The 27,015-nt window shown below is 44.5% G+C and overlaps 1 protein-coding gene across 1 annotated transcript in view; it reads left to right on the top strand.

The window, feature by feature from the left end:
• Window positions 1-22,407, top strand: part of EFCAB2 (EF-hand calcium binding domain 2) — a 65,294-nt gene extending 42,887 nt beyond the window's left edge. The window contains exons 4-7 of the mRNA XM_040968092.1: window positions 15,244-15,323; window positions 16,257-16,299; window positions 16,399-16,465; window positions 22,149-22,407. Coding sequence (XP_040824026.1) covers window positions 15,244-15,323; window positions 16,257-16,299; window positions 16,399-16,465; window positions 22,149-22,264 — 306 coding nt within the window. The 3' untranslated portion in view covers window positions 22,265-22,407. The remainder of the gene's footprint in view (window positions 1-15,243; window positions 15,324-16,256; window positions 16,300-16,398; window positions 16,466-22,148) is intronic.
• Window positions 22,408-27,015: the final 4,608 nt, after the last annotated feature.

Genomic DNA, 27,015 nt, shown 5'->3' with positions numbered 1-27,015 from the left:
TCATTTGTTGCAGATCCCCAAGAGCCACCTCCTTGCGGGAGGTTTGCCCCATCTCCTGGAGTCCTTGCCAGGGTGTTAGATCCTGTGACAGTGCCCAAAGTCAGTGAATTTCCACTTGGCCAGTCTTTTGTTCTTGGTCAAACACTGTTCCAGTGGCAGTAGTACTCCCCAAACTCTTTCCAGTGTGTGCTTTGCTATCTCAGTGTCATCTCTTCCCTCCCATAGCAGAGCTAGCACTTCCCAGCCAGGTTGTGCTGGGTCTTAATCCCCAACCTTGCAGTCTACCTGCTAGGAGAGGAGGTGGCCCAGCACAGAGTAGGACTGCCTCCTGCTGGGGAAATGTGAGGGCATGCCAGGGTGTCCTGGTCTACCCAGCCGACACCCTCAGGGCCCTACATTGATCTCTCCATCCTGTATTTCAATGTGTCAGGTTTTGCAATAAGGAAAAATCTTTACCCATCTTGGTAGGGAATTTAAACATCTCTGGATGTCTTCTGCCTTATTTGCAGTGTTAAGCATGTCAAATTATGACTCACAATAGCCAAATCCTCCCCACAGCCTGTTTTGTGCAGCCTGTGAGCTAAGGGTAAAATAAATGAAGAAGGATAAGCAACAAAGGTCTCCCATGCTCTGCAAAGGCTACAACATTTGTTATCTCCTCCTTTGTAGGAGTTTACCACCCTACGTTTAACTGCCCAACTGTCTGTTCTTTCCCTGCAGGAGATAAGGGCTTCTTTGTCAGCTCCCAAAGAGGCCTTCCCGCTTTCCTATCTGGTCTGTAACTGCTTGACAATGGCTTTCACTGACTCATTGTTCTCCTGAAGGGCAGCAGCAGTACCTAGGGCCAGCTTTGCTGCTTTGTAGGCATTGTGCCCTCTTATTTTTCAGATGCTTGGCTCATGGTACCCGCAGCAGCAGTTCTCGAATTTTCCCAGGACTTGTCAGGGAAAGTCCTCTGCAGGGGACTGGTATAGGTACTGTGTCCTAAATAGCACTGAGGTCATCATCCATTTGCCCTCCCAGCAATGAATGTGTCTTCCCCAGAACTCCATCTTGCTGCTCCGCGTGTGTGTGTGTGTGTGTGTATACATCAGTTTTTTTTAAAAAAAGATTTATTTATTTTTATTGGAAAGGCAAATAACAGAGAGGAAGATCTTCCATCAAATGATTCACTCCCGAAGCGGCTGCCATGGCCAGAGCTGAGCCAACCCGAAGCCAGAAGCCAGGAGCCTCTTCCAGGTCTCCCACGTGGGTGGAGGGTTGCAAGGCTTTGGGCCATCCTTGACTGCTTTCCCAGGCCACAAGCAGGAAGCTGGATGGGAAGCAGGGCCTCCAGGACATAAACTGGGGTCCATATGGGATCCCCATGTGTACAAGGCAAGCACTTTAGCAACTAAACTACTGTGCTGGGCCCTGTACATCAATTTTTAAACTGATACATAACAACTGTACATATTTATGGGGTACCATGTAATGTTTTGATACTGTGTAATGTTCAGTCTAGGTAAGTGTATCAGTCTCCTCAAACATGCCTGAGTTCTTAGCATACCCTGGTGCCGCACGGGTTAGATTGGATATGCTAAGAAGCCAACAGGAAGCTTAGAGTGTCCAAGAGACATAGTACATAAGCTGGGCACGGCATCAGAATGCAGTGTAGGCCTGGGCCTTGAGAAGGAGAGATGGAAGGAGTGAGGGTCAGGTAGGATGAGCCCTAGATTTCTGACAGCAGGTCTAGAAAAAAGGCTAATCCAAACTTGGGGATTCAGAGCTATGTTCTCTCTGCAGGCTGGTTCCTTGTTAGCTCTGCAGTGCTTGGCTACTGCCTGTGGCAGCCCATGGGACATGTGAACTTGGCTCAGACATCACAGAGGGCCACCATTCAGCTGTTTTCTGCAGTTGGAGAGTTAAGAGCATGTTTTCATAGCTCCAGTAGCTTCATCTGAAAGAGGTGAAATATAAAGCAGGTGTTGAATGTCCCCCAGAAAGGAGAAAAAGATTGTCTGTGTTTTTATTTTAGGTTCATTATGAGCTGCCTGGTGCTTTCAGGGTTAGAGCAAGACAGAAAATTTAGTAATGAAAAAGTCCTCATTAGTCCAAAGAATGAGGCATGGAAGAATGAGCCAAAGCTTTACACAGCACATGGTGAAGATCTGTCATTGATAGACAAGAAGTGGGTTCTTACTCCTCACTTCCCTTCTTGGCAGGGAGATTGTGCTAATGGTAATCCTCCATATGTGTGTTTCTTAAACAACTTCACTATAGAAAGATCGGCATCTGCACAGCTAATGTTCTGGCAATGCTGATACTTCTGGTATTGATTGTTTTTCGTCTTCTGGGTTGGATTTTTTGGTATCTCAAGTTTTCCTCTTTCTAGGTCCTCTAGCATTTTGGTACATTCTTTGATACCTTCTTAAGAAAATGTTTTGAAGATAATCTTTGAGACTTTGTATATTTGAAACACCTGTGCTAGTGTTTGGGCAGTTGGGAATCGAATTCTACATTTAAGATCTTTATTAGGAGTTTGAAAGGTGTTTTTCCTGTCTGAAGGCTTCTGGTGCTGTTACTGAGTAGTTCAAAGTCTATTGTTAGTCCTTTGTGTGCAATTTTTGAACAATTCTCCTTGCTAGAATCCCAGACAGTTTTTTCTTGAATGCTTGAAATTTCTCAATTATTTACCTTGATACAGATCTGTTGTCATTTCATATGTTAATAGGTGGCTCTTTTCAAACTGGTAACTTTGGTTTTAGGGAATCTTCTTTAGTCATCTCATTGACAATTTCTAACTGCCTGCTGCTTTTCTGTTGTTCTTGCTTGTGGGACTTCTAATATTTGTTTTTATGACTCTGGACTAATTTTATTAATTTTCACTGTTGTATTTTCCATTTTTATCTTTTTGTTCTGCTCGCTTCTAAATTTCTTGAATTTTCTTTTCCACTCTTAATTGAGATTCTCATTCTGTTGCGTTTTTAATTTCTTATAGCTTGTTTTTTGTATTTGATTTTTTTTTTTTTTTTTTTACTATTTGTTCTAGTTAAAAGGCAGAGCTACAGACAGGGGCAGATCTTACATTGGCTTGTCCACAGGACCATAGTGGAGCAGGTGGAGACCTAGCCGATATACCATGGTGCTGGCTTGTTCCATTCTTTTTTATTTTTACTAATTATGAAGGTAAGAGGCACAGAGAAAGCAGAATGAGAGAGATCTGGCTCCTGGTTTACTACCCAAATGCCCACAGCAGTCAGGATCTCAGAACGCCACCTGGTTTCCCACACAGATGTCTGGGATCCCTATGCTCGAGCCCTCACCTGCTGTTTCCCACAGTGCATGTTAGCCATACTAGCAATGGAACTGGGACTTGGCACAGATACCTGATAGGGGATGAAGACATCTCAGTGGATGCCCCCTTCCCTTGTTTTCCTGAAGATGATCAGTGACAGTTACTTTAAAGTTTTCCATTTTTTACATAATCTCTGTTTTTTCCAAGGTGACATGTGTGTTTACTTTTGCATTTGATTTAGTTGTTTTGCTCATATGTCTGCTGGATCTTAGCTATCAGATCCTAACAAATACATGCATGGAGCTTGTCTGTTATTTTATTTTTAAAGATTATTTGAAATGCAGAGTACAAGAGATTTTCCTATGCACTAGTTCAGTCCCCAAATTACAACAACCAGGTTGAAGTCAGAAGCCAGGAACTCCATCATGGTCTCTCATATGGTGGAAGGGCCCAAATACTTGGCCCATCATCTGCTGTCTTTCCAGGTTCCTTAGGAAGCTAAATTAGAAGTGGATTGGCCAGGATAAGTGTTGCAAGTGATGGTTTAACCATACCACTGCCTAAACTTGTCTATTTTGACCTTCACAGTTGGATGATGAAGGAATCCAGGCAAGAGTGTTTGAGAATTTTCTTTTTCCCAGCTTAATGTGCTAGAATGGAGTCTTGCAGCTTTCTGAAACAGTAACGAGCTACCAGTTCTAATACCTTCTGTTCTACACTCTCCACAGGATGAATCTCCTGCTGTGGTGGCAAGAGACAGTCACCTGCTGGGGAAACTGGGAAGGGATTTAAGGCAGCTTTACTTTGTGACAGGTTTCATCTTAGTGTTCCTCATGGTAGCACATGCTGTTCACCTTGCGTGTTCCAGAAGTAGCCAATAACTTTGAGGATTCCTTACTCACTACTGGGTTGGGTCCAGTTTTCTGTGTTTACACAGTCATTGCTACTTGTGCATCTGCTTTCAGGCTTCCATACTTTTACTCCTGCTATATACCTCCCTATTCTGCTTTTCTAACAAATTTATTACTGTTTTAAAAAAGAAATATGTTGCTGCAATTTTATGGGATTTGAGATAGACTAAAGTTAGATGCATGTGTGCCCTTGGCCCTTCTGCTTTCCTGTGTAGCCTCATTTTTAAAAGATTTATTTATTTTTATTGGAAAGTCAGATATACATAGAGGAGGAGACACAGAGAGAGGAAGATCTTCCATCCGATGATTCACTCCCCAAGTGGCTGCAACACCCGGAGTTTGAGCTGATCTGAAGCCAGGAGCCCAGAGCCTGCTCCGGGTCACCCATGCAGGTGCAGGGTCCTAAGGCTTTGGGCTGTCCTTGACTGCTTTCCCAGGCCACAAGCAGGGAGCCGGATGGGAAGTGGGGCTGCCAGAATTAGAGCTGTGCTCATATGGGATCCTGGTAAGTGTGCAAGGCTGAGGACTTAAGGCAACCAGAGGACAAGAGATTTTCATATGCACTAGTTCACTCCCCAAATTATAATAACCAGGTTGGGCCCTGATTTTTTTTTTAAATGTGGTACTATATCCCAAGCCGTAGGCAACTGCCTAGGTTGCCTTGTACCTAGGCAAGCGTTAAACTACTGGAAAAAAAAGTAGCCAATAGTTTGCAGGCATTCTAAGTCTGGTTAATGTCAAATTTGTGTTAACCATACCAGTGTGCCAGCATAGTAGCCTGTTCTATTCTCTTCTTCTTTATCATTGTCATCGTTGTCAAGGAACAACAGCTTGGGATGTGCCATCCTGGCCACTGGGAAGAGAGGCTGCATGTTTCCCAGAGACAGGGTCATGGGACATGTTGGAGTGGGAGCAGCTGAGGGCGTGTTTAACAGGGAGAAATGACCTCTGGGGGCTTCCATGGATTGGCCTACTGCATGCAGAGGCAAGCGAGTGAGCTAGGAAGGGATGATTAGGGGAAAACCAGAGGGCACGTCTAGGTCAGGCCAAGGTGCTACCCATGTGGGAGACCTGGACTGGACTAAGTCTACTGCTTAGCTGCCCACTGGTACATGCAAAAGATGGGGCTGGCGGGCATGCCTGGCTGGGCTAGGCTGCAGTACCTACCCAGAAAGTGTCTGGTGGGTAGTTCCCATTGGAACATCAGAGAATTGGATCTGAGGGCAGATTCCATAGGGGACTTGTGGGCTCTCCTCTTTGGGACTCTAGGCCTGCTGGTTTGTGCCAGAGGTTGGGGTAGTGATATGTTGAGCCAAGCTGGATTGTAGATCTCGTCTGACAGGAATTCACTTGACACTTGTGGGAGCTGGGGCTGAGAAGAGGCTGGGCTCAGTCAGGCTGCGGTATCCACTGGCACATGCAAAAGCTGGGACTGAGGGCAGACCATGCAAAACAGGGCCATGGCACTCGTCAGTGTTCAGGAGATCCAGGGATGAGGGCAGGCTGTGGGGAGAACTGGGGAACGTTCCTGCTAAACTGTAGCTCCCAGTGGAGAATACAAGAGCTGGGGCTGCTTTTGGCCTACATGTGAACTGAATTAGGTGGGGGGGGGGGGCTGTCTGGGCTAAGTGACTGTATCCACTGGTGCATGTATGAGCCAGAGTAAGTGTAGGCTGGTCAGGCTTTGCCACAGCATCTGTTGGCAAGTGCCAGGAATGAGAGCAAGTCCTGTCAGGCTAGACTGCGAACTACCTGGGGATGCAAGATCCTGGCCTAGGAGTGGGTTAGTAGGAAAACTGGGGTTCTGATGGGCTACAGCTCCCACTGGTGAGCATGAGAACAAGGATTGGGGGTGGACCTAATTGTAGCACCCATTGATGTGTACAAAAGCTGAATCGGATATGGGTCAAATTGGACCTGTCTGTTGCACATGCTGGCGTGTGCAGGAGCTGAGGCTGAGACAGGCCTGGTGGGAGTTACTGGGAGTTTCTCTAGCTAGCCTGCAATTGCCTCTGGTATGTGTGAGGGTTGAGTGTGTGGTGGGCAGGGCAGGGCTGAGTCACAGCATCCATTGGTTTGCATATGAGATGGGGCTGGAGACAGAACTGACTAGGTGACTGCAACTACCAGTGAGTGTGTAGGCTGATGCAGGTGACAGACTGAACTGGACCCTGCACTGGCTGGTACACATAGGAGTCAGGTGTGGGGTCACCTCTGGTGAGGTTTCTTAGGGGGAGCCCCCTAACTGAGCCACTGGACCTAAAACTCTGACCACAGGAACAGTCACAGGACCTGTGGTCTGAACATGGAGTGCATATGTTAGAACTGGGCCTCCTCGGTTGCTGAAGCTGGTGCAGCAGACGACACCCCAGATGCACATGGGAGACATGACAACTCATTGAGGTGTGCAGAGGATGTCTAGTAGCATGGGGGCCACATAGGCATACATCTTCATCTTTCTCAACTATATAAACATCATTTAAAAAAAAGAAGAAGAAAGAGGCAGAGATGATTTCTTTTCTTTTCTTTTCTTTTTTTTTTTTTTTTTTAAAAGAGCAGGGTCTGGGGTTGGGCTAAGCCAGCAAGGTTGCAGCAGTTGTCAGCATTTGTGTTGTCTGAGTCTGGGGCTGGGCCAGGCTGGGCCAGGCTGTAGCACCCACCGGCAAGAGCCAGAATGGGTGTGGACCAGTCAGGCTAGGCTGTAGTACTTGTCAGTGAATGCCAAGATTGAGGGCTGGCCATGTTAGGCTGGACCTCAGCACATGCCAGCACTCGTAAGATTCAGGGCTGGGAGCAGGCCTGGTAGGGAAACTTGGAACACTCTCCTGCTAGGTTGCAGCTTCTGCTCATGACCACAACAGCAATAGCTGGGGTCAGGCCAGGCCAAACAGGGCTGTAGCACCAGTCAGCATACATATGGGCCAGATCTGGGGGCAGGCTGTGCTAGGCCAGTCCACAGCACATTCTGGCACGAGTGAGAGCCAGAACAGGGTGCAGGTCAGGCTGAAGTTGAATTGCAGCATCCGCCAATTCGCTTAAGTCCTGAGGGTGAGCCAGGCTGGGCTAGGCTGCTGCTTCCATCAGTGAGAGCTGGGACTGTGGACAAGCCTGCTGAACTAGGCAATAGCATCAGCTGACAAATGCTGAGATTGGAGACAGGCCATCTAAAACTGGGCCAACACACCTGCTGTCACACAGCGAAGCGAGCCTGGGAGGGGAATGTTGGGGCTTCCCTTGCTGGGTCATTGCTTCTACTGGTGAGCATGACAGCTGGGATGGGAAGCAGGCTGGTCCGGGCAGAGCTCCTGTGAGCTGGCTTGTGAGAAGATTCCTTGTTCTCTGATGCACTCAGCTCCCTCAGGACTCATTTCTGCTCGGCCTAACAGTAGGTATAGGAAGCTCTGCTGGATAATGATTCAGTTTTGGGATAAAAATGGCCTATGTGTTCAGTGTGCGTTTGGCAAACTGTAACCATTTGTTGTCTTCCAGCTGGGAAGGCTGAAGTCCAGGTTAGGAGGCCAGTAGGTTTGGTTCCTTCCAGGGCCTGGGAGGGAGAGTTGCCTCCGTGACCCTGGGCCTGGACTGGCCATCTTCACAACCACCTTCCTTCAGGTCTTCTCCCTGTGTGGTGTCCATGAGTGACTCCCTTCTCCCCCCTCTGCCTTTTTTTTTTTAAAAAATAAGATTTATTTATTTTACTTGAGAGAGTTACAGAGATGGGGGGAAGGGGAGACAGAGTGACATCTTTAGCAGCTGGTTCAGTCCTCAAATGGCCGCAACAGCCATAATCACAGCTGAGCTGGTCCAAAGCCAGGAACCAGGAGCTTCTATGTGGATGCAGGGGAAGACACCCTGTGCTTCTCTCAGAGGCCATAAGCAGGGAGCTAGATTGCAAGTGAAGCAGCTGGGACTCTAACTGCTACCCACATGGGATTCTAGCACCACAGGGTGGAGGATGAGCTTGCTAGACCATTGCACTGGCCCCATGACTTCCCCTATCTATAAAGATACCAGTGTTGTTGATTTAAGGCACATCTAATTACCTCATTTTAATTTTTAAAACTTATTTGTTTTTATTGGAAAATCTGATATACAGAGAGGAGAGACAAAGAGAGATCCTCCATCTGTTTATTCACCCCCGCAAGTGGCCACAGTGATCGGAGCTGTGCTGATCCAAAGCCAGGAGCCTGGAGCCTCTTCTGGTCTCCCACATGGGTGTAGGGTCCCAAAGCTTTGGGCCATCCTCAACTGCCTCCCAGGCCGCAAGCAGGGAGCTGGATGGGAAGTGGGGCTGCCGGGACATGAACTGGTACCCATATGGGATCCTGGTACATGCAAGGCGAGGACCTTAGCTGCTAGGCTACTGCACCGGGCCCTGTCTCATTTTAATCTTATTTCCTCAGTAAATACCCTGTTTCCAAATAGGTCACATTCTGAAGTACTACAGAGTTAGGACTTCAACATACAAATTTGAAAGAGATTTCAACCTGTTTCTCTCTGTCCCTGCATACACACACAGATAGGATATGTTTAATGTTTCGTATATTTCTATGAAATCTGAAAGGCATTTCAATCTGAAGTTAAAAAATAATTGAATCATTACTGCATAACACTTCTAGAAAGTAATATTCCTGTTTTATCTTACTGATGATTCCTTAAAGTTAGCTAGCTTGTCCTGCACTAAAATACAACGGAACCACTTTCTCTGCTCCCCTTTCACCTGTTTCTCCTTTCAACATGTGCTTCCTTTGTGTTTTTCTTTTAATTTTTAAATTTTGTTTTAGGTGAAATTAATCTTTCTGTTTTTTCTTTTATAATAGAGGAATATCTCATCTCTTCTAAATGCTTTTTGTAAATAAAGTACAAATTAAGTTTGGAATTTAGTGAATAATAATTCTGTTCATAAGTTAAACAGGTAACAGTGAAGAAATTGTATTCCAAATGATAATGCAAAATAATCATGGCCAGAACAACGTGGCATTGGCACAAAAACCACTGCAAGAGAAGAGAACTTCTGGAAACCACGCTGTGTGTGTGCTTGTCTTTGACGAGAGCATCTGGGATACACAATGCGGACAGGACAGTTTCTCCCAGGAAAACTGATGTCCACGTGGAGAAGAATAGAATGAAACCATTATCTCACACTACAAAAATACATTCAAAGCTGATTAAAAGTTGGAGCATAAGACCTGCCATCATATGGAAGAAAACATACAGCAAAAGCTCCATCTGGATAGCTATTTTTAAAATATATATCACCCTAAGCACAGACAAAAGTAGTAAAAATAAGTGGGTCTACATGAGATTAATGTGTTTATACATAGAAAGGGAAACAGGAAAATGAAAAAAAATGTCAGAAAATATTTCAGAACTCTCTGTCAATACTAACTAAAACATGAAAGAACTCATACTGCTCAATAGTAAACAAAAACAAATACCCGGGCCCGGCGAGGTGGTGCAAGTGGTTAAAGGTCCTTGCCTTGCACGCCCGGGATCTCATATGGGCGCCGGTTCTATCCCGGCAGCCCCGCTTCCCTTTCAGCTCCCTGCCTGTGGCCTGGGAAAGCAGTCGAGGATGGCCCAAAGCTTTGGGACCCTGCACCCGCGCGGGAGACCCGGAAGAGGCTCCTGGCTTTGGATCGGCATAGTATCGGCCCATTGCGCTCACTTGGGGAGTGAATCATCGGACGGAAGATCTTCCTCTCTGTCTCTCCTCTCTATATCCGCCTTTCCAATAAAAAAATAATAAAAATAAATCTTAAAAAAAAATAGGCAAAGGACCTGAATAGACGTTTTTCCAAAGCAGATATATGCAAGGGCAACAGTTATGTGAAATCATGCTGACCATCACCATCACCTGCAGAGCAGTATCTCACACATGTTGGATGGATATCATCAGAAAGCCAGATGGCAAGGATTGGTGAGGATGTGGAGAAAAAGAACCCTTACGTACCGTAGGTAATGTAAATTGGCACAGCTAACAGTATGAAGATTAGAACTCTTGTATGATCTGGTAACTCCATTGCTTGGTATACACACACACCCCAAGGAAACCAAATTGATCTCTCAGAATTATCTGCATTGCCACATTCTTTGCATTATTCATTTACCAAGACACGAAAAAAAATGTCTGTTGGCAGGTGAATGAATAAAAAGGCATATTCACACAATGGGATATCATGCAGCCTTCAAAAAGAATGTAGCATTTGGCACAGTGGTGAAGTCACTACTGGGAAAGCCAGCATCGTATACTGGAGTGAAGGTTCAGACACTGTGTTTCCAGATTTCTGATCATGTGTGCTTCAGGAGGGAGCAGATAATGATCCAAGGACACTCACATTGGAGACTCAGAATGATTCTAGACCTCTGGCTTGGGCCTGGCCTCACTCTGGATGTTGTGGACATTTGGAGAGTGAAACAGTAGGTGAAAGATCTTTTCTCTCTGCCTTTCGTACAGACACACACATTAAAAAAGAAGGAACATCTTGCCATTTGGGGATCAACCTGGATCAACCTGAATGGCATTATGTTAAGTGAAGTGAACCTGACAGAAAAATTAAAACTATATGAATTCGGGCCCGGCGCGGTGGCGCAAGTGGTTAAAGGTCCTCGCCTTGCACGCCCGGGATCCCATATGGGCGCCAGTTCTAATCCTGGCAGCCCCGCTTCCCTTCCAGCTCCCTGCCTGTGGCCTGGGAAAGCAGTCGAGGACGACCCAAAGCTTTGGGGCCCTGCACCCGCGTGGGAGACCCAGAAGAGGCTCCTGGCTTTGGATCGGCATAGTATCGGCCCACTGCGCTCACTTGGGGAGTGAATCATCGGATGGAAGATCTTCCTCTCTGTATCTCCTCTCTGTATATCCGCCTTTCCAATAGAAAAATAATAAAAATAAATCTTTGAAAAAAAAACTATATGAATTCCCTATTGTATGAAATCCAAAAGTATAGTATCTACCCCATAGAAACAGGGAGTAGAAGGGTAGTTAGCAATGACAGGGGTAAGGAAATTGGGGAGATGCTATTATGGTACAAACTTCTAGTTATGAGACCTCATGGGCAGCATAGAAATTTTTTTTAAAAAATTTACTTTTTTTGGCGGGGGGGCGGGGCGGGAGTCAGATATATATACAGGAGGAGAGACAGAGAGGAAGAACTTCTGTCCGATGATTCACTCATCAAGTGACTGCAAGGGCTGGTGCTGTGGTGCTATGCCAATCCAAACCCAGGAGCCAAGAACCTCCTCCAGATCTCCCAGGCGGGTGCAGGGTCCCAAGGCTTTGGGCCGTCCTCGACTGTACTCCCAGGCCACAAGCAGGGAGCTGAATGGGAAGTGGAGCTGACGGGATTAGAACCAGCGTCCATATGGAATCTCAGCGTGTTCAGGGTCAGAACTTTAGCTGCTAGGCCACCATGCCGGGTCCAGCATGGAAATTATGTTTAATAATGATAATATTGTTTGAATATCTGCTTTCTTACTGAGTGGCACCCAGAGTCCCATGTGTCACAGTGTTGGTTGCTAAGGTACTGCTATTCAGGTGGGTAAAGCTTGGGACATGGGGCGTGCCCTTGGATGGTAGTTCCTGCGAGAGGGTTACAATGGCCTGACTTTGGCCCCAGCCTCCACTAAGCTTCCTGACTGGCTGTGTGATCCTCCTTCTGCCGTGCTCCTGGATCTTCACCAGAACCTGCACCAACCCCTTTGACTCAGTCCTCAAAATTCTGAACCAAATAGTAACTTAAAAAATCCTGATGCAACAATGAATTATAAATGTGAAATTTTGCTAAGAGAAACATTCTGAAGTGTTTTTACCACACACACTAAATAGATAGCTAGAGAGGCTGGTACATGGCATTGTATCACCTCCATTCCAATATCACAGGGCCAGTTTGAATCCTCTCTGCTCTGCTTCCAGTTCATGTACATGGAAGGCACGATGGGAAGATGACCCAAGTGCTGGGCACCTGTCACTTATGTGGGATACCTAAATGGAGCTGGGCTTCTCGTTTCAGCCTGGCCCAACCAGATGTTTGCAGCCATCTGGAGAATAAACCAGTGGCTGCAAAATGGCCCTCCCTTCTCCCTCTTTCCCTCTTTCTTTTCCTCCTTTTGTCTCCGATGTTTTGTCTTTTAAATAAGACATCGGCATCTTTTTAAAAAAGGTAGAGAGGAAATCTACTTGCTCTCTAGCCTGAGTGTGATAATCATGTCACAATGGATATGTACATTAAAACATTGCCTGTATACCTTAAATCTATGTAATTTTCTTTGTCAATCTTACCTCAATAAACCTAGGGAAAGTTAAAAAAAAAAATAGAGGAAATTGGAGGTAACTGTATGATCTGCATCTTTTTGTGAATCAAAAAACTGTTCTAAAGTAAAGAAGTTATTTAAATATGAAAAAACTTTCATAATATGAAATAGTATCTGGTATAAGACGTTTCCTGAATATTATATTTAGAATAACATTATTTTTACTGCTGTTGCTTAGATCTCTTGAACACAAGCAAACATTCAATCTGGCCTCTAGAGGACAGTGTCGGGTCATAGAAAGAGTTGTATGATGTCTGCCCTAGTTGAAGATGGACTTTTGTTTTTGTTTTAAACCACAAGACTACTGTTTTTCCATTATTCTTCTTTAAAGAAAAAAAGTCAAAGGAAATTTATGTCTTTTCTGCCACCCTGATTGGTTGGAGATCTTGTTTTAACTGTCATTTGTGAGTAGTTGTGGCTCTACAAAAATGCCGAAGAGCGATCTGCAGCATTTTCACCCCGGAGCTCCTCCCGCTGAGGCCTTGCCCCAGTTGTGCGGGGCGCGGGGCAGCACCATGAAGCATTTCTATGCCGTAGTGATCATTTGTGCGTTCGAATTACAGAGGTGGACTTCCTTTGTCAAAACTGCAGCAGTTTGTGGGTTAGCACAGGTGCTCAGCTTCAGACAGCTTTTGCAGCCACAAAGCAGGCTGGTGCTCTGGCTTCTGAAGGAGTTTGAACAGAAACTCATCATTTTGAGATTACTGCTCTGTAGGCAATCGCATGACATTGACATTTTAAGAGGCACCTGGAGTGGGGGACTGCAGAGTGCTCCCAGCATATAGAGCCTGTGCAAATGCTAATTTGCAGCAGGTTTGCCTTGGACCATTGTTTTTGTATTGATGGGCTCTGAAATTCAGGAGCGTATCATCCTGTCATTATTGGATTAGCCAGGCTCTGCACACACCAGGTGTAACTACTGTAACGTAAGAAGCAGTGGTCACCTCAAAGACAGCATCAACTCATAGCGCCTCGCCTCCTCCTCTTTGTGTGTGTGTGTGTGTGTGTGTGTGTGTGTGTGTGTGTGGAGTAAATCTGTTAAAAGCACATCTGTTGAGTTGGGATCTATGAGCTTTAGGATTGTTGACAGGGACTATAAAATTTACAACCCTTCATAAACAACCCAACTCAGAAGTTAAGGCTAATGGTATTTTTCTCAGCCGTTCTATTAAAGTGAAACTCATGAGCAGGGATCCATTTTATTCTCATTTAATAGTGGTAGGGACCAAACATTCTCATTTTTGGGTATAGTGGTCTTATAACTCAGTGATGGTGTAACAGAGTTGCATTTGTCATGCCATGTAGTTTGAGCCCTGAGATAGTGATCGGCCCCCAAATGTGCCTTTTCTGCCTGTACCTGTTCAAGTCAGTACTTATACTAGGTTCTGGGAATCATCCTTGACTCCGCTTTTTCCTGTATACTCATTGGGGATACAGCCCTGGGTACCATCAATTAGGTCTCATCAAATGCTACTTACTCTCTAAATGTTTCTTGAAACTATCCATTTTTTTTCTTTATGGTCATCAGTTCAATTCAAGACCTCATCATATCTGTTTCTCCTGCTGAAAAAGCCACTTGGCCTGCAACCAGTGTCATCACTCAGAATATGCATCTGTGAGACCCTCAGTGATTTCCCATTGTTGTTGGGATGACAACCAAAGTCGCTGTCCCGGGTGATAAGGTTATACAAGGCCTACCTCCTCCTCTCTCTGGTCAGCCTCAATTTGAAACACTGTCCTCACGGCTCCCTGAGCTGCCTTTGCCTCCAATCTGTCACCATGAAGCTCAGAGCATGTGGTTGCTTCTGTGTGGGGATCTCTTTCCCACTGTCTTTGTCTTGTTACCCTCTATTCAACCATTAAAACCATTTTTGATGCATTACTTTCTATTCATTCTTCATAAGCCAGATGTTAATTCTTCATGCATGACTTCCTGATTGCTGATCTAACGTTTCCTTTTTATGTGCTCCTCTTGTGTCCATAATCTGTTACTTCATTGCACTTATTTTTTAAAAAATTATTTATTTTTATTGAAAAGGCAGATTTACAGAGAGGAGGAGAGACAGAGAGGAAGATCTTCCGTCCGATGATTCACTCCCCAAGTGGCCGCAACGGCTGGAGCTGAGCCAATCCAAAGCTAGGAGCCAGGAGCTTTTCCGGGTCTCCCACATGGGTGCATTGTCCCAAGGCATTGGGCCATCTTCAGCTGCCTTCCCAGGCCACAGGCAGGGAGTTGGATGGAAATGGGGCTGCCAGGGTTAGAACCGGTGTCCATATGAGATCCTGGCGTGTGCAAGGCAAGGACTTTAACCACTACACCATTGCGCTGGGCCCTTCCTTATACTTGTTTAAGTTTATAAATAAATATATGTGTTTGTGGGGGTTTTGATTTGATGTTTCCTCTACCAGGATATATTCTATGAGCAGGGATCCAGGCCAGTGTGCTCAGCATCAAATATCCAGCACTTAGCACTGCTCTTGGGGGGAGCAGTTGCTTCATCCATTGTTTAGTGAATAAATGGTTATTTCTTCAAGCGGCACGAGGCAGAGAGAGCGGAGATCGAGCCGGCTTCCCTACCCCTGGCCTCTCCCACCACACCAAGGCAGGGGAAAGGAACCAGGAGCCCGCAAGACAGAACGAGAAGCTCGGCAGCATTCGCCATGAACGGTTGTCCCTCGTCTGTAAGTGGCTTAGGCCCAGCCCAGGAGAGCACCACAGTAAATGGTTATTTCTTAAATGTTTAGGTAGAGGAAGAAGAACCTACTGGATACATTCGATATGAAAAATTTCTTCCAGTGATGACCAAAGTATTATTGGAAAAAAGGTAAGTAAGTAAGTGTTAGGAAAAAGTAATGATTAGAATTACATTCATTTCAAAAGATTTTCCCATTCTACTTTGTGTGTTTTACTCAACCAGTGCATGTTAGAGTAGCTTCTTTCTACCCTTCCAGTAGGCTACTGAACTCCAGGTTGGTATGTGTTGAGAAATGCCAAACACAGCAGTGTAACTTAAGCAAACCATAATTAAATACCAATAGGCTACAAAATCATACATCAAAACATTCTTCTGTTTTGAATTATTACTGATAAATAAGAATCAATCCTAATTATCTTCTAGCCAAAAAATGCTAATTATCCAAATTGGTAGATTGTACAGGATTTGCCTCTAGATAAATCAATATATCCATAATGATTAAAAAAACTAAGAGATAGCATCTAAGATATCAGTGATTTTTTTTTTTCTTTAGATTTATTTTTTTTATTATTTTTTCATTGGAAAGGCGGATATACAGAGAGGAGAGACAGAGAGGAAGATCTTCCGTCCGATGATTCACTCCCCAAGTGAGCGCAACGGGCCGATACTATGCCGATCCGAAGCCAGGAGCCTCTTCCGGGTCTCCCACGTGGGTGCAGGTTCCCAAAGCTTTGGGCCATCCTCGACTGCTTTCCCAGGCCACAGGCAGGGAGCTGGAAGGGAAGCGGGGCTGCCGGGATTAGAACCGGCGCCCATATGGGATCCCGGGCGTGCTAGGCGAGGACTTAACCACTTGCGCCACCATGCCGGGCCCGGATATCAGTGATTTTTAACAGGTGTTTTCTGTAGGGTTAAGGTGCTGCCCAGCTTTCCTAGACAGGAATCAAAACAGGATTTCAGTGAGGGAAGTATTATTAGCTCAGCATGTTGATAGCATTTGTTTTTGTAGGACTGTATTAATAGTGGCGTTTTTTTGCTTTTTTTTTGTTGTTATGAATATAGATACAGACCAATTCCAGAAGATGTCCTCCTTCGAGCTTTTGAGGTATGTAAGGTCCAAATTTAATCATGCATATGAAGCATTTATCATGTAGAATTTATTTTTCAAGCAAAAAATCTAAATCTGTCTTTTGCTTTCCCATAGGTTTTAGATCAAGCGAAACATGGGTTTCTTACTAAGGAGGAACTGATCAGGTATATGACTGAGGAAGGTAAGACTGATGCACTGCTTAGAACAGTGGCTGGGTAGGGGATTCATACTTTTTAACAACAGTTATTCAAAAGTTAGAGTAGGTTCTTTGAATTGTTTGATTACAATAATTTTTCCCTTCTCTTAGTTTGGTTTTGGGGGTGGTTTCTGTCTTGTGGGAGTAAGAGGAAAAAAGATAGTTTGAAAGCAGGTGGATCATTGTCTCATAGGACCTAACAGGGATCATGGTGTTTTCCATAATTTGCAGTTGTTGTACTCAGAGTATTTATAGGATAAAAGGCATGCCACCTCAGGAACATGAACTATCACTTACTGTAAATCAGTGCCCCTTACAGATGAATATTCAAACCAATGAACAGAAGAATTCTTTTTTTTTTTTAAAAGATTTTCAGTTGGCAAAGCTACAAATAATACAACCTCAACGAAATAAGAATACCAACAACAAGTTTCAGCTTGGATGCTGATAGAGCATGAGCCATACACATCCTCCCCCACGGGCATGTGTGTGTAATGCCTGCACACTTGTCAGTGCCGACATGGTTCCTTAGGAACTCATGTGTTCCTCTGAATGTCAGCAGCCTAATGGGCAGTCTCGTGACAGTGTGCCTCTCACACTGACTACCTCCTCCTCTCCCAGACAGAGAGAGAGCCCTGTGTCCCTTGTTCCTTTCAGTGGCTCACACACTGAGTCCTGAGTGATTTGGAGTCAGAATCGCTTGGCACAGCCCCCAAAAACGTGTGTTCAAGTGTTTTGAGTAAGGGAAAAGTAAGACTGTGTCTACATGCACAAAGGATTGGACCATTGTGACCTGATCGGGCATTAGATAGAGATACAGGGAGTGAGCATGATGGGACAGTCAGCTTGCATCTGGGAATTTGTGTAGCATTGTTTCATATTAGGGATTAGAGTTTTTTAAAAAAGATTTATTTGTTTTTACTGCAAAGTCAGATATCCAGAGAGGAGGAGAGACAGAGAAAGATCTTCCATCCGATGACTCACTCCCCAAGTGACTGCTGTTGTGCCGGTGCTGCACCAATCTGAAGCTAGGAGCCAGGAACTTCCTCCAGGTCTCCCACACAGGTGCAGGACACCAAGACCATCCTCGACTGCTTTCCCAGACCACAAGCAGGGAGCTGGATGGGAAGCGGGGCTGCTAGGATTAGAACCAGAACCCTTATGGGATCCCAGCATATGCAAGGCAAGGACTTTAGCCACTAGGCTACCCTGCCAGGCTCAGAGATTAGTTTTAATGAGAATGTTTTGAGTTCTTAAGCATCAGCCTCTTTTTTTTTTTTGCTTTTGTGTTTGTTTTTTAATAAATTTTATTCTTTATAATGATTACATGGTGGTTTGAGGTGGGCAGCATCAAAGTTTAGGGAAAAATTGGGTATACTCATTGCTTCAAAATTTGCTATCTTGTTTCTGAGGGAAGAGGGTAGGCAAAGGGGAATACCACTCACGACTTTCTACATGCCTCAGTACCCAAGAATGAGGACCCGCCACCTCACATCAACCCAGAGTCTCCATGTGTACATATCCCGAGGGCTCTGTCCAAGTGGTTTGGACAGTTCTGAAATGCTGTGGATTTCACTGATCTGAGGACGATGTCGCCCTCCCAATGTCCGTTGGTTTCATTCACCGAAATTTTTTGCTGCTATTGTTTGTTTGGGGTAGTTGTCCAGTTAGTTCTTTTCTAATCTTAAGTTTTACATGAAAAGGAAATCCTAGATTATATTAGGTAATGTAAATTTAGTTGAATTAATCAAAACAGTTCAATTTAATTAATGTTGTACCTATTGTATGTTTAGTATTTAATAAATGTGATAAGGTATAATGGTACTGCAATATGTTCCCTCTTGAGTACTGTCATCTATTGGAAAAATGAAATTAATTTATAAAACAAATCATAGTACAAGACAGCTGAAAAATATCAAAAGATAAATGTAGGCTACTTCAGGTTACTTGAACTTTGAAGACTTAGGGAAATAGGTTCTTTGGGAAAGTGGAATTTATATGAGTTGTTGGGGGCGGAAGTAGTCTTAGGTTTTATAGTACCCTCATACACGGTAGACTCAATAAATGTTTGATGAATGAATGAATGAGTCAGGGGGCTGGTAAAAGAGAGATGTTATAGATGGATAAAACAGCATGAGCAAAACTAGAAGGCTGGAATGAATGTGGTATTTCACAAGCCACTGAGAGGACAGGCTTGGCTATTCTGTTAGCAATTAGTAGGAAGTTACTTTAGGTTGGTTTATTGGAACCAAAGTACAGAAACCTGAACTCAGGAATTTGGAACTTGCCCTGTGTGCAATGGAGATATATTGTGAGATTTTGAGCAGGCAAACCACTTAGTGTAAGAGTGATTGTGGCGACGCTACTCTGGTGTTGGAAGGTTTGTTAGGTAAGTGAAAAAGGTGTTATGTAGGGAGATCAATTAGTAGACTTTTTCAGCATTTTGAATGTACTCTAAGTTAAGGCCTTACCTGACAATGACCTTAGAAAGAGGGGATTGATGCTGTAATGTAGCCTATGGTGGGATCCAGGGCATCACTGAGTAGCAGAGCAGGAGACAGAGGTGAGAGCTGAGTCAAAGCTCATGACAAGATCTAATAACTGATGGTAACTGATGGTGGGTGCATTCACAGTGCTACCAATGTAAACAGGGAAAACAGGAATAGACTAAATGTGTGGTTTAGTTAGAGGTGCTATGTGATAATTCCTGAAAAGCTGTATCTACAGTGAGTTAATAATACTTAAAAGTCAATAATTGAGGGGCCGGCACGATGGCTCAATCAGCTAATCTTCTACCTGTAAGTATCCCATATAGATGTTGGTTTGTATCCATATGGGTGCTGGTTCATGTCCCAGTTGCTCCACTTCCCATCCAGCTCCTTACCTGTGGTCTGGAAAAGCAATGGAGGATGACCTAAAGCCTTGGGACCCTGCACCTATATGGGAGACACAGATGAAGCTCCTGGCTCCTAGTTTTGGACTGGTTCAGCTCCGGTCATTTTTACCATTTAGAGGGTCTTTGTACCTCCCCTTCTCTCAGTAAATTTGCTTTACCAATAAAAATAAATAAATCTTTTTTAAGAAAACAGTCAACCATTGAGTAACTCAGTGGGGAAAGTAGAGAACAATTATTTTCAGATAAGAATATACATGCCCATAAATTTTCAACAAATATTACTAAATATCTTCCACCTTATTGAGTTAATGTTTGGTGGTAAGATGTAGAAGTACTATACAAATCTAGGATGTTATTGTATGTTAGCAGTACAGTCAGCCAAGGGTAATAGCAATTGGCTAGTCTAGTAAAAAAAATTGTGGTGCTTTGAGAGTCTCAACATTCCAGAAATTGTTTTTAAGTACATCTGTGCTTTATAAAAATAACATATTAAGTTTACTCGCACAGTCTTTTCATAATACTGATACAGCATCAATCACATTAATCAGTTTAATATGTAGGCTAAATGCCCAAGAAGTCATATATAGACATGGTAAATCACATTAAATCAAGTTCCTACAGGATAGAAGTTCCTGTGTGTCCAGGAATGTGTATTGCATCAGATAGCATTTAGCAGCAGGGAAGATCTCAAAAAAGTTTTTAAACAAACACTAAGCATGCTGCCGCTTATGTGCCAGGTAATAACATTTAATCCTCATAACTGCCCTATGCAATGTCAGGTAGTATTATCACATCCATTTTATGGACAGGGAAACTAGAGCAGGGATGTTAAGCAACTTTCCTAAGATCTTAAAGCTAGTAAAAGACAGCCTGCACTTGAACTAAGGCAGGTCTGGCTTTTAGCCGTTAAACTATTTTCCTTTCATCCTTCATCAAAAATGATAAATCCATTTTCTTTCCCAAGAAAGCAGGTGGCTACTTTCATTATTTTTACTGGGAACAAGGCATTGTTCTAAGTAGTAGAGTATGTAGGTCATTCGCCTTACATAATGAACTTAATTGTTGGCATTTGGACACTAGGCCTACTGCTCACTTGCTGGGGCAGTCTGCCTCATTCGTTTGTGTGCTCCTGGTGTCGTCATTTGTAAATGGGGACAGTAACACCTCTCATGGGGTGATTGGGAGATTAGTTTATTAATATAGGTGTGAGATACTTACATCAGTGACTGGCTCGCAGTAGTACTCAATGAATGTTACTATTATAGTTTTTTAGTATATATGCTGCCAAAACAAGCACATTATTAGACTTTTCTTTTAACGTGGCTTATCTTTTAAATTTTTTTTTTATTAATTACATTGTATTATGTGGCACAGTTTCATAGGCTCTGGGATTCCCCCAACCCCTTCCCCCACCATCCCCTTGAAAAACACAGAGAGAGAGAGAGAGAGAGAGAGAGAGAGAGAGCCCCCATCTGGTGGTTCCCCCTCCTAGAGCTGGCAGTAGCCAAAGAGGAGCTGGGAACTCAGTCTGGGTCTCCCATGTAGGTGGCAGGAACTGTATTACTTTAGCCCTCACCATTGAATCCTGGGGTCTGCAATGCTGGAGTCAGGACCTGGGAATGAAACCTAGGCACTTTGGTGTGGGATAAACTCCCACTCCTCTGTGACTTGTGTTCTTTGAAGGACATACATCAAAGTTCATTTGGCAGTAGGTTTAGCATTTAGCAATCAAGTATAACAAGAATACCAAATTGGTCATTTTAGGATTTCAGATGTTCTTTCTTTCTTAGGATATAAGCATGCTTTCAGAGCAACTCTGTACTTTTCTCTTGTTTGACAGTGCTATATGTTCATTGTCATCAAAGCTGCCATTTGAATAATTTCTCTAGTAGTAATTGAACCCCAACTAAGAAAGCATTGTTTGTAATGGTGGGTGACTTAAGCACGTAAAGCAGGTAAGCCTAAGGCTCTGATAGCTCGCCAGCTTGGGTTAGGCGCTGTAGGAATGAGATGGTGATGAGGATGTATCTGTTCTTGTTTAGCATTAGGACAAAATACTGTGTTAAGTGGTCAGTAGCCTTGCCAGCTCACCTGAGTTTGCCACTCATCATGGTGAAGCCAGTCTGTAAGATGGTCCTCCACTGTTTCCTGCATCCAATTAAAGCCTAACGTTTAAAGTTTTCTGCCCAGCTTTAGGGGTGCTTTTACACCAACACTGGACCCAGCTGTTTTTCAATAGTAGATGAGTGGCTTCTCTAACTGACTTCACTAAGTTGGCCAGTCCCAGTTTAGAAACATTTAGAGATGAAATCACTCTAATTTCCAGTTGCTATTGTCTCCTTTTCAGCAATTTTGCATTATAAACATTTAATCATCTCTTCATACTCTTACTAAATAATAATTATATGCCCCAGAAGATTGAACTTTGGGTTAATGTTTTGGCAGTCTCAATAGTTTCAAATTAGATAATTAAACAAGTAAGCCTGCTGTCTTACTTGCTGTCTGCTTGCTGTTTTGGCTGAAGTAGTATGTTCTGTAGATTGCTAGTCTGTGATACCTGCAGAGTAAAGTAGATTTCAGGTCTGCCAGAGTAGCATGCTTCCGGGACCTCTGGACTGTCATGATATGCTGCTCTGTAACTCGTGAAGAGAGTAGCTAGTGAGACACTGGGGGCTTGTGAGGCTACCTGGCAGTGAAACTGGTTTGTTGAAAGAGAAAGAAAAAAAAATCAGATCATTGTCAATGATGAATTTCCCTTCTTGTCCTTCCCAGGCGAACCTTTTTCTCAAGAGGAAATGGAAGAAATGTTGTCTGCTGCAATTGATCCAGAGACAAATGCAATTAATTACAAGGAATATATAACAACAATGGTGATAGATGACAGTTAAATGTTCTAAAGATTCAACTTGTAATTGAAAAAACAATTTTAAAAAATGCTTATCTTTGTTAATTTTACATTTTAGTAATTTCTATAGCTAATGGACTTATGATTGAACTATTTCAACATTTTTTTTAAAAAAGTTATCATAATAGTTTAAAGCAATTTTTAAAGTATGCCTAACCTATGGAATGCTCAGTTGCAAATTATTTTAAAACTATTCTGAAAGCATCAAAATGAGTTGTTATTTTCAACAATAAAATCCATATTATCTTCAAATTAATTCAAATGACAAAATGAAGAGTAACTGTAATGACATAAAGTTTAATATATGAAGCTCTAGAGAGAGGAGAGAATGACCACAAATTAAAAGTGGGCAGCAGTTGATATTGGCTTCCTTTTAAAATAACAACAAACACTTCAGCAATCTGAATGTACAAGGAGTTATTGAAATTACTATTAAAAATTAATTCCTACAAGTGCTAATTACCAATCTCATTTGAGATTATAATGCCCTAGTTTGTAAATTTTAATTTGCTCATGGCTCTGGTCTGGATAATTAGTTTGGACGTTGAAAATCATTAAAAGGGGCCTGGTGTGGTGACCTAGCTGATAAAAGTCCTTCCCTTGAATGCGCCGGGATCCCTTCCCTTGAATACGCTGGGATCCCATATGGGCACTGGTTCTAATCCCAGTGGCTCCACTTCCCATCCAGCTCCCTGCATGTGGCCTGGGAAAGCAGTCGAGAACGGCCCAAAGCCTTGGGAGACCTGGACGACCCTCGATGAGATATAAGATCCAGGGAGCAAGTGATGAGTGTCACTATGGAGATCGTGGGATTGAGGAGCTAGTGGATCCCCTAGGGTGAGACATGGAGTACTTAGTTGGGTAAGGAGGAAAACTCTGGCCAGAGACCTGACCTTTGGAGTTCTTGGCATGTAAACAGTACTCATTGCCCTGGACACAGGAGGGTTAAGAATAGATCCTGTGGAGCATCAGAGTTTAAGGAGAATAGAAGAGGAACTCAGATCAAGGACTGGGAAGGAAAAGCCTGGGAGGAAGGAAAACTGGAGACAAGCATCTTAGAAGCCAAGACAGGAGAAATGCATCAGGAGGAGGTAGGAGCCACTCCAGATGTGGTAGGGAGGAAGGCGATTGGAGATGGGATAAGTGCCCATTCATTTTAGCTGTGGGGAGTTTATCAAGGGCCGCTCCCAGAGCAGATACAGTCAAACGACAGGAAATAAGAGTCCAGTGGGTTGGTGAATGGATGGAATGAGCAAGTGGAGCCCAGAGGATGGGTTACTTGCACGAGGGCAGGAGGGAATACAGTTGAGGGAGTGGTTTCTGGAAACAGGTTGTATGCAAGCACGTTTGTGTTCCAAGGGCTGGGAACCACAGAGAAGTTGGGAGTGGTTGGATTCTAGGGCAGAAAAGACACTGGCTTTCATGGGAAACAATGAACACACAGATACTACCTGATGGCCCTTACTGTGCTTTTGAGTGAAGAGGAAGGCAGTAGGTTGTGGAGCTTGAAGAGGTGGAAACATTTTAAAGTGTCTGAGAAAGGGCCCATTAGGGACTTTCTTTTTTCTTTTAAGATTTATGTATTTTTATTGGAAAAGCAGGTCAGATTTTTTAAAAGATGTATTTATTTTTATTGCAAAGTCAGATATGCAGAGTTGGGGAGAGACAGAGAAGATCTTCTGTCCGATGATTCACTCCCTAAGTGATGGCAACGGCTGGTGCTGCGCCAATCTGAAGCCAGGAGCCAGGAGCTTCTTCCTGGCCTCCCACATGGGTGCAGGGTCCCAAGGCTTTGGGCCATCCTGGACTGCTTTCCCAGGCCACAAGCACGGAGCTAGATGGGAAGTGGAGCTGCCGGGATTAGAACCAGCAACCATATGAGATCCCGGAGCATTCAAGGCGAGGAGTTTAGCTGCTAGGCCACAGCACCAGGCCTGGAAGATCAGGTTTACAGAAAGAAGGATATATAGAAAGAAAGATCTTCCATCCACTTTTTTTACGCTCCAAATGGCCACAATGGTCTGAGCTGAGCCGATCCAAAGCCAGGAACCAAGGGTTTCTTCCAGGTCTCCTATGCAGGTGCAGGGTCCCAAGACTTTGAAAGATCATCCTCCACTGCTTTCCCAGACCACAAGCAGGGAACTGAATGGTAAGCGGAGCAGCTGGAATATAAAGTTGTGTCCATGTGGGATCATGGCATCCCAGCACTTGCAAGGTGAAGATTCAGCCACTGAACCATCACACCGCCGTGCACCCTCTCACGCCTGCCCAGATGATGATTTTCAAGGAACACGGAGGATTTTGTTCAGCAGCAATGGCTCAGGAGCAAAACTGGTAGATTGTTACAGTAGTCTAACCAGAAGTTAAAGTTTTGTCACATGTGTGACATGGAGGGAAGTAGAGAGCAGCAGAAAGGCAGTGAGGATGCTGGTCTCTGGGGGTAGGGCATCAGGGAAATATCTAATAGAGATTAGGTTCAAGGGCCTGGGAGGTTTAAGATAAAAAACAATTCAAGGTTGGAGAAGGGAGGAGTACAGCTAAAAAAGGAACACATATGAAAATTTTAAAAAAAGAAAGCAGCTGTCTGCTAAAATCTGATTTTGCATTCTAGGAAGGCCCCTCACATGTTGTGATATTCAGCACCATGCCAGCGAGTCTCCTGGTCTCCCTCAGCACCCCTAGCTGGTACTCACCATCCTTATCCCATAGAACAGCCTATGCCTAGCTGCTTGCTTCCCCATCCTCTGAGTGGCGACATCCAGGCTGTAGAGAAGGCATCCCTCCTTTTCTTTGCCTTGCTCTCCTGGAGTAATGCTGTGCTGTGCTTGAACTCCGAGCTTGCTGTGTTCAGTCTTTTTCATTCTCGTGTGTTAGAATTTAGAGCGTAGTTGGGGCTGAGTGTCACCGTGTGCCAGGAGCTGTTCTGAGTGCTTTGTGTGTGGAGGCATGTGGTCCCCACGGCCCCCATGCCCTGTTCACGGGCGGGTCACTTCCCCTGTACAGAATGGCTAGCAGAGAAGTTGGGCTTCATCAGGGGCTGCTGTGGTCACAAAACTCCCAAATCTCGGGGGCTCTGGGTTGGGTCTTCTGTTGTTCCTGTTTTGTATCAGCTGGCGTCAGCTGAGATTCTGCTTCCTGAGTTTTTGTTCTAATCTCCTTCCTAACTCGCATAAGCGTGTGTGTCTCTGCCCCACACGGTTCTATCTGTACCTTCACGAATAGAGCTGCCTTTGACTTCTAGAAGAGTCCCAGTTTCATGACAAATAACTACACTAGTGGGTCTTAACAGGAAGTATTTTTTCATTCACTGGGTTTCCAAAGATACATTTTCTCCAGGGATTACCTAATTTTTTTTTCTCAAGATCAAGTCCAAATAGAGAATGGGCCACTCCCTTGACTGTGCTCATTAGAGTCCTGGCCTGGAGCAGAAGGAGCTGCAGGCCTTGGAGGAAGGCGGGGGAGAGGAGGGAGGGGCGTGGTGTGCCTGAGCTTTTCTGACTGGCGACTCAGAACCTGAAGGAGGGGTGCAGACATGGGAAGCATTCCTCTCGGGATTTCTTCCTCCCAGAGGCATAGTGTTTCATAGCAACAGTTTGAGCATACCTAACGCCTCACGTGTGCGCCTGACATAGACTTACTGGGAACATGCAAGACCCAGTTAGGCCTTGTAGCCAGCTGCCCTCACTCACTAAGCCAGGTGGTGCCAGGCTATGCCAGGGTGGTTCCTTGGTGAGCAAGTGTTGCCAGCACAGTTCTAAGGAGAGACCTACACACACGGAAGGCACAGGGGGGTGGCCTTGGGATTGAGTAACCCCAGGCCCCACCTTCTAAATTCTGTCACAGGTTCTGACTAGTATTACATCTCATACCCTCTCTCAATGGAAAGTCTCTCTGGTTGTCAGAAAATTGGCTTCATTGACCAAAAAGTGCAACATAGAAATCTCATTTTAGGAGCTGGCAGTGTGGCATAGCAGTTAAAGCCACTGCCTACATTGCTGCCAGCATCCCATGTGGGAATCAGTTTTTTGTGCCAGCCGTTCCAGTTTCCCTCCAGCCCCCTTCTGATGTACCTAAGAAAGCAGCAGAAGATGACCCAAGCGCTTGGGTCCCTGCACCCACATAGCAGACTCTGATGAAGCTCTTGGCTTCGCCTGGCCCTTCCCTAACTGTTGCAGCTATTTGGGAAGTAAAGCAGCAGGTGGAAAATCTCTCTTCCATGCTCCTGTCTTGGTAACTTTGTGTTTCAAATAAATCAATCCCTAAAAAGACAAAAGATCCCATTTTATCTCCATGTTTGCAAAGGGAATACTTTCCTTTCATTCAAACCGTCTTAGTGTGTTTGACCTCTCTGCCTCACCTGCTTTGCTGTCAGCATGCAGTTAGGTCTCAGTGGCATTTTCATATGTGTCTCCTGGGCAGAAAGCAGGCCTCATCTTGTGACTTGTGGCTTCCCTCGGCAGAGCTTGCTGTTCCTAGAGGCCCGGCAGGCTGAGTTCTGTGGAAAGTCCTGCCTACTCTCATGCTCCTGGGCTGAGGCAGATGTGTGGCAGAGGGCCTGGCCCGCAGGCGGGGAGCTCAGCCTCCCTGAGACTCACTCTGGGTCACATGCTTCACCTCCCGTGCACTTCTGCCTGGAAAGGAAAGAGCCCAGGCCAGCCCTCCTGCCTCTAGGGGTGGTACACATGTTTAGGCCCCTTTGCAGGGACCCAGTGCACAAAGACCAGGTACCTAAGA

The sequence above is a fragment of the Ochotona curzoniae genome, unplaced genomic scaffold (genome assembly GCF_017591425.1).
Source record: "Ochotona curzoniae isolate NIBS_2020 unplaced genomic scaffold, NIBS_Ocur_1.0 scaffold_4683, whole genome shotgun sequence".
NCBI classification, from domain to species: domain Eukaryota; kingdom Metazoa; phylum Chordata; class Mammalia; order Lagomorpha; family Ochotonidae; genus Ochotona; species Ochotona curzoniae.
Note: the sequence above shows the minus strand (reverse complement) of the source record. Positions and strands in the feature narration are given on the sequence as shown.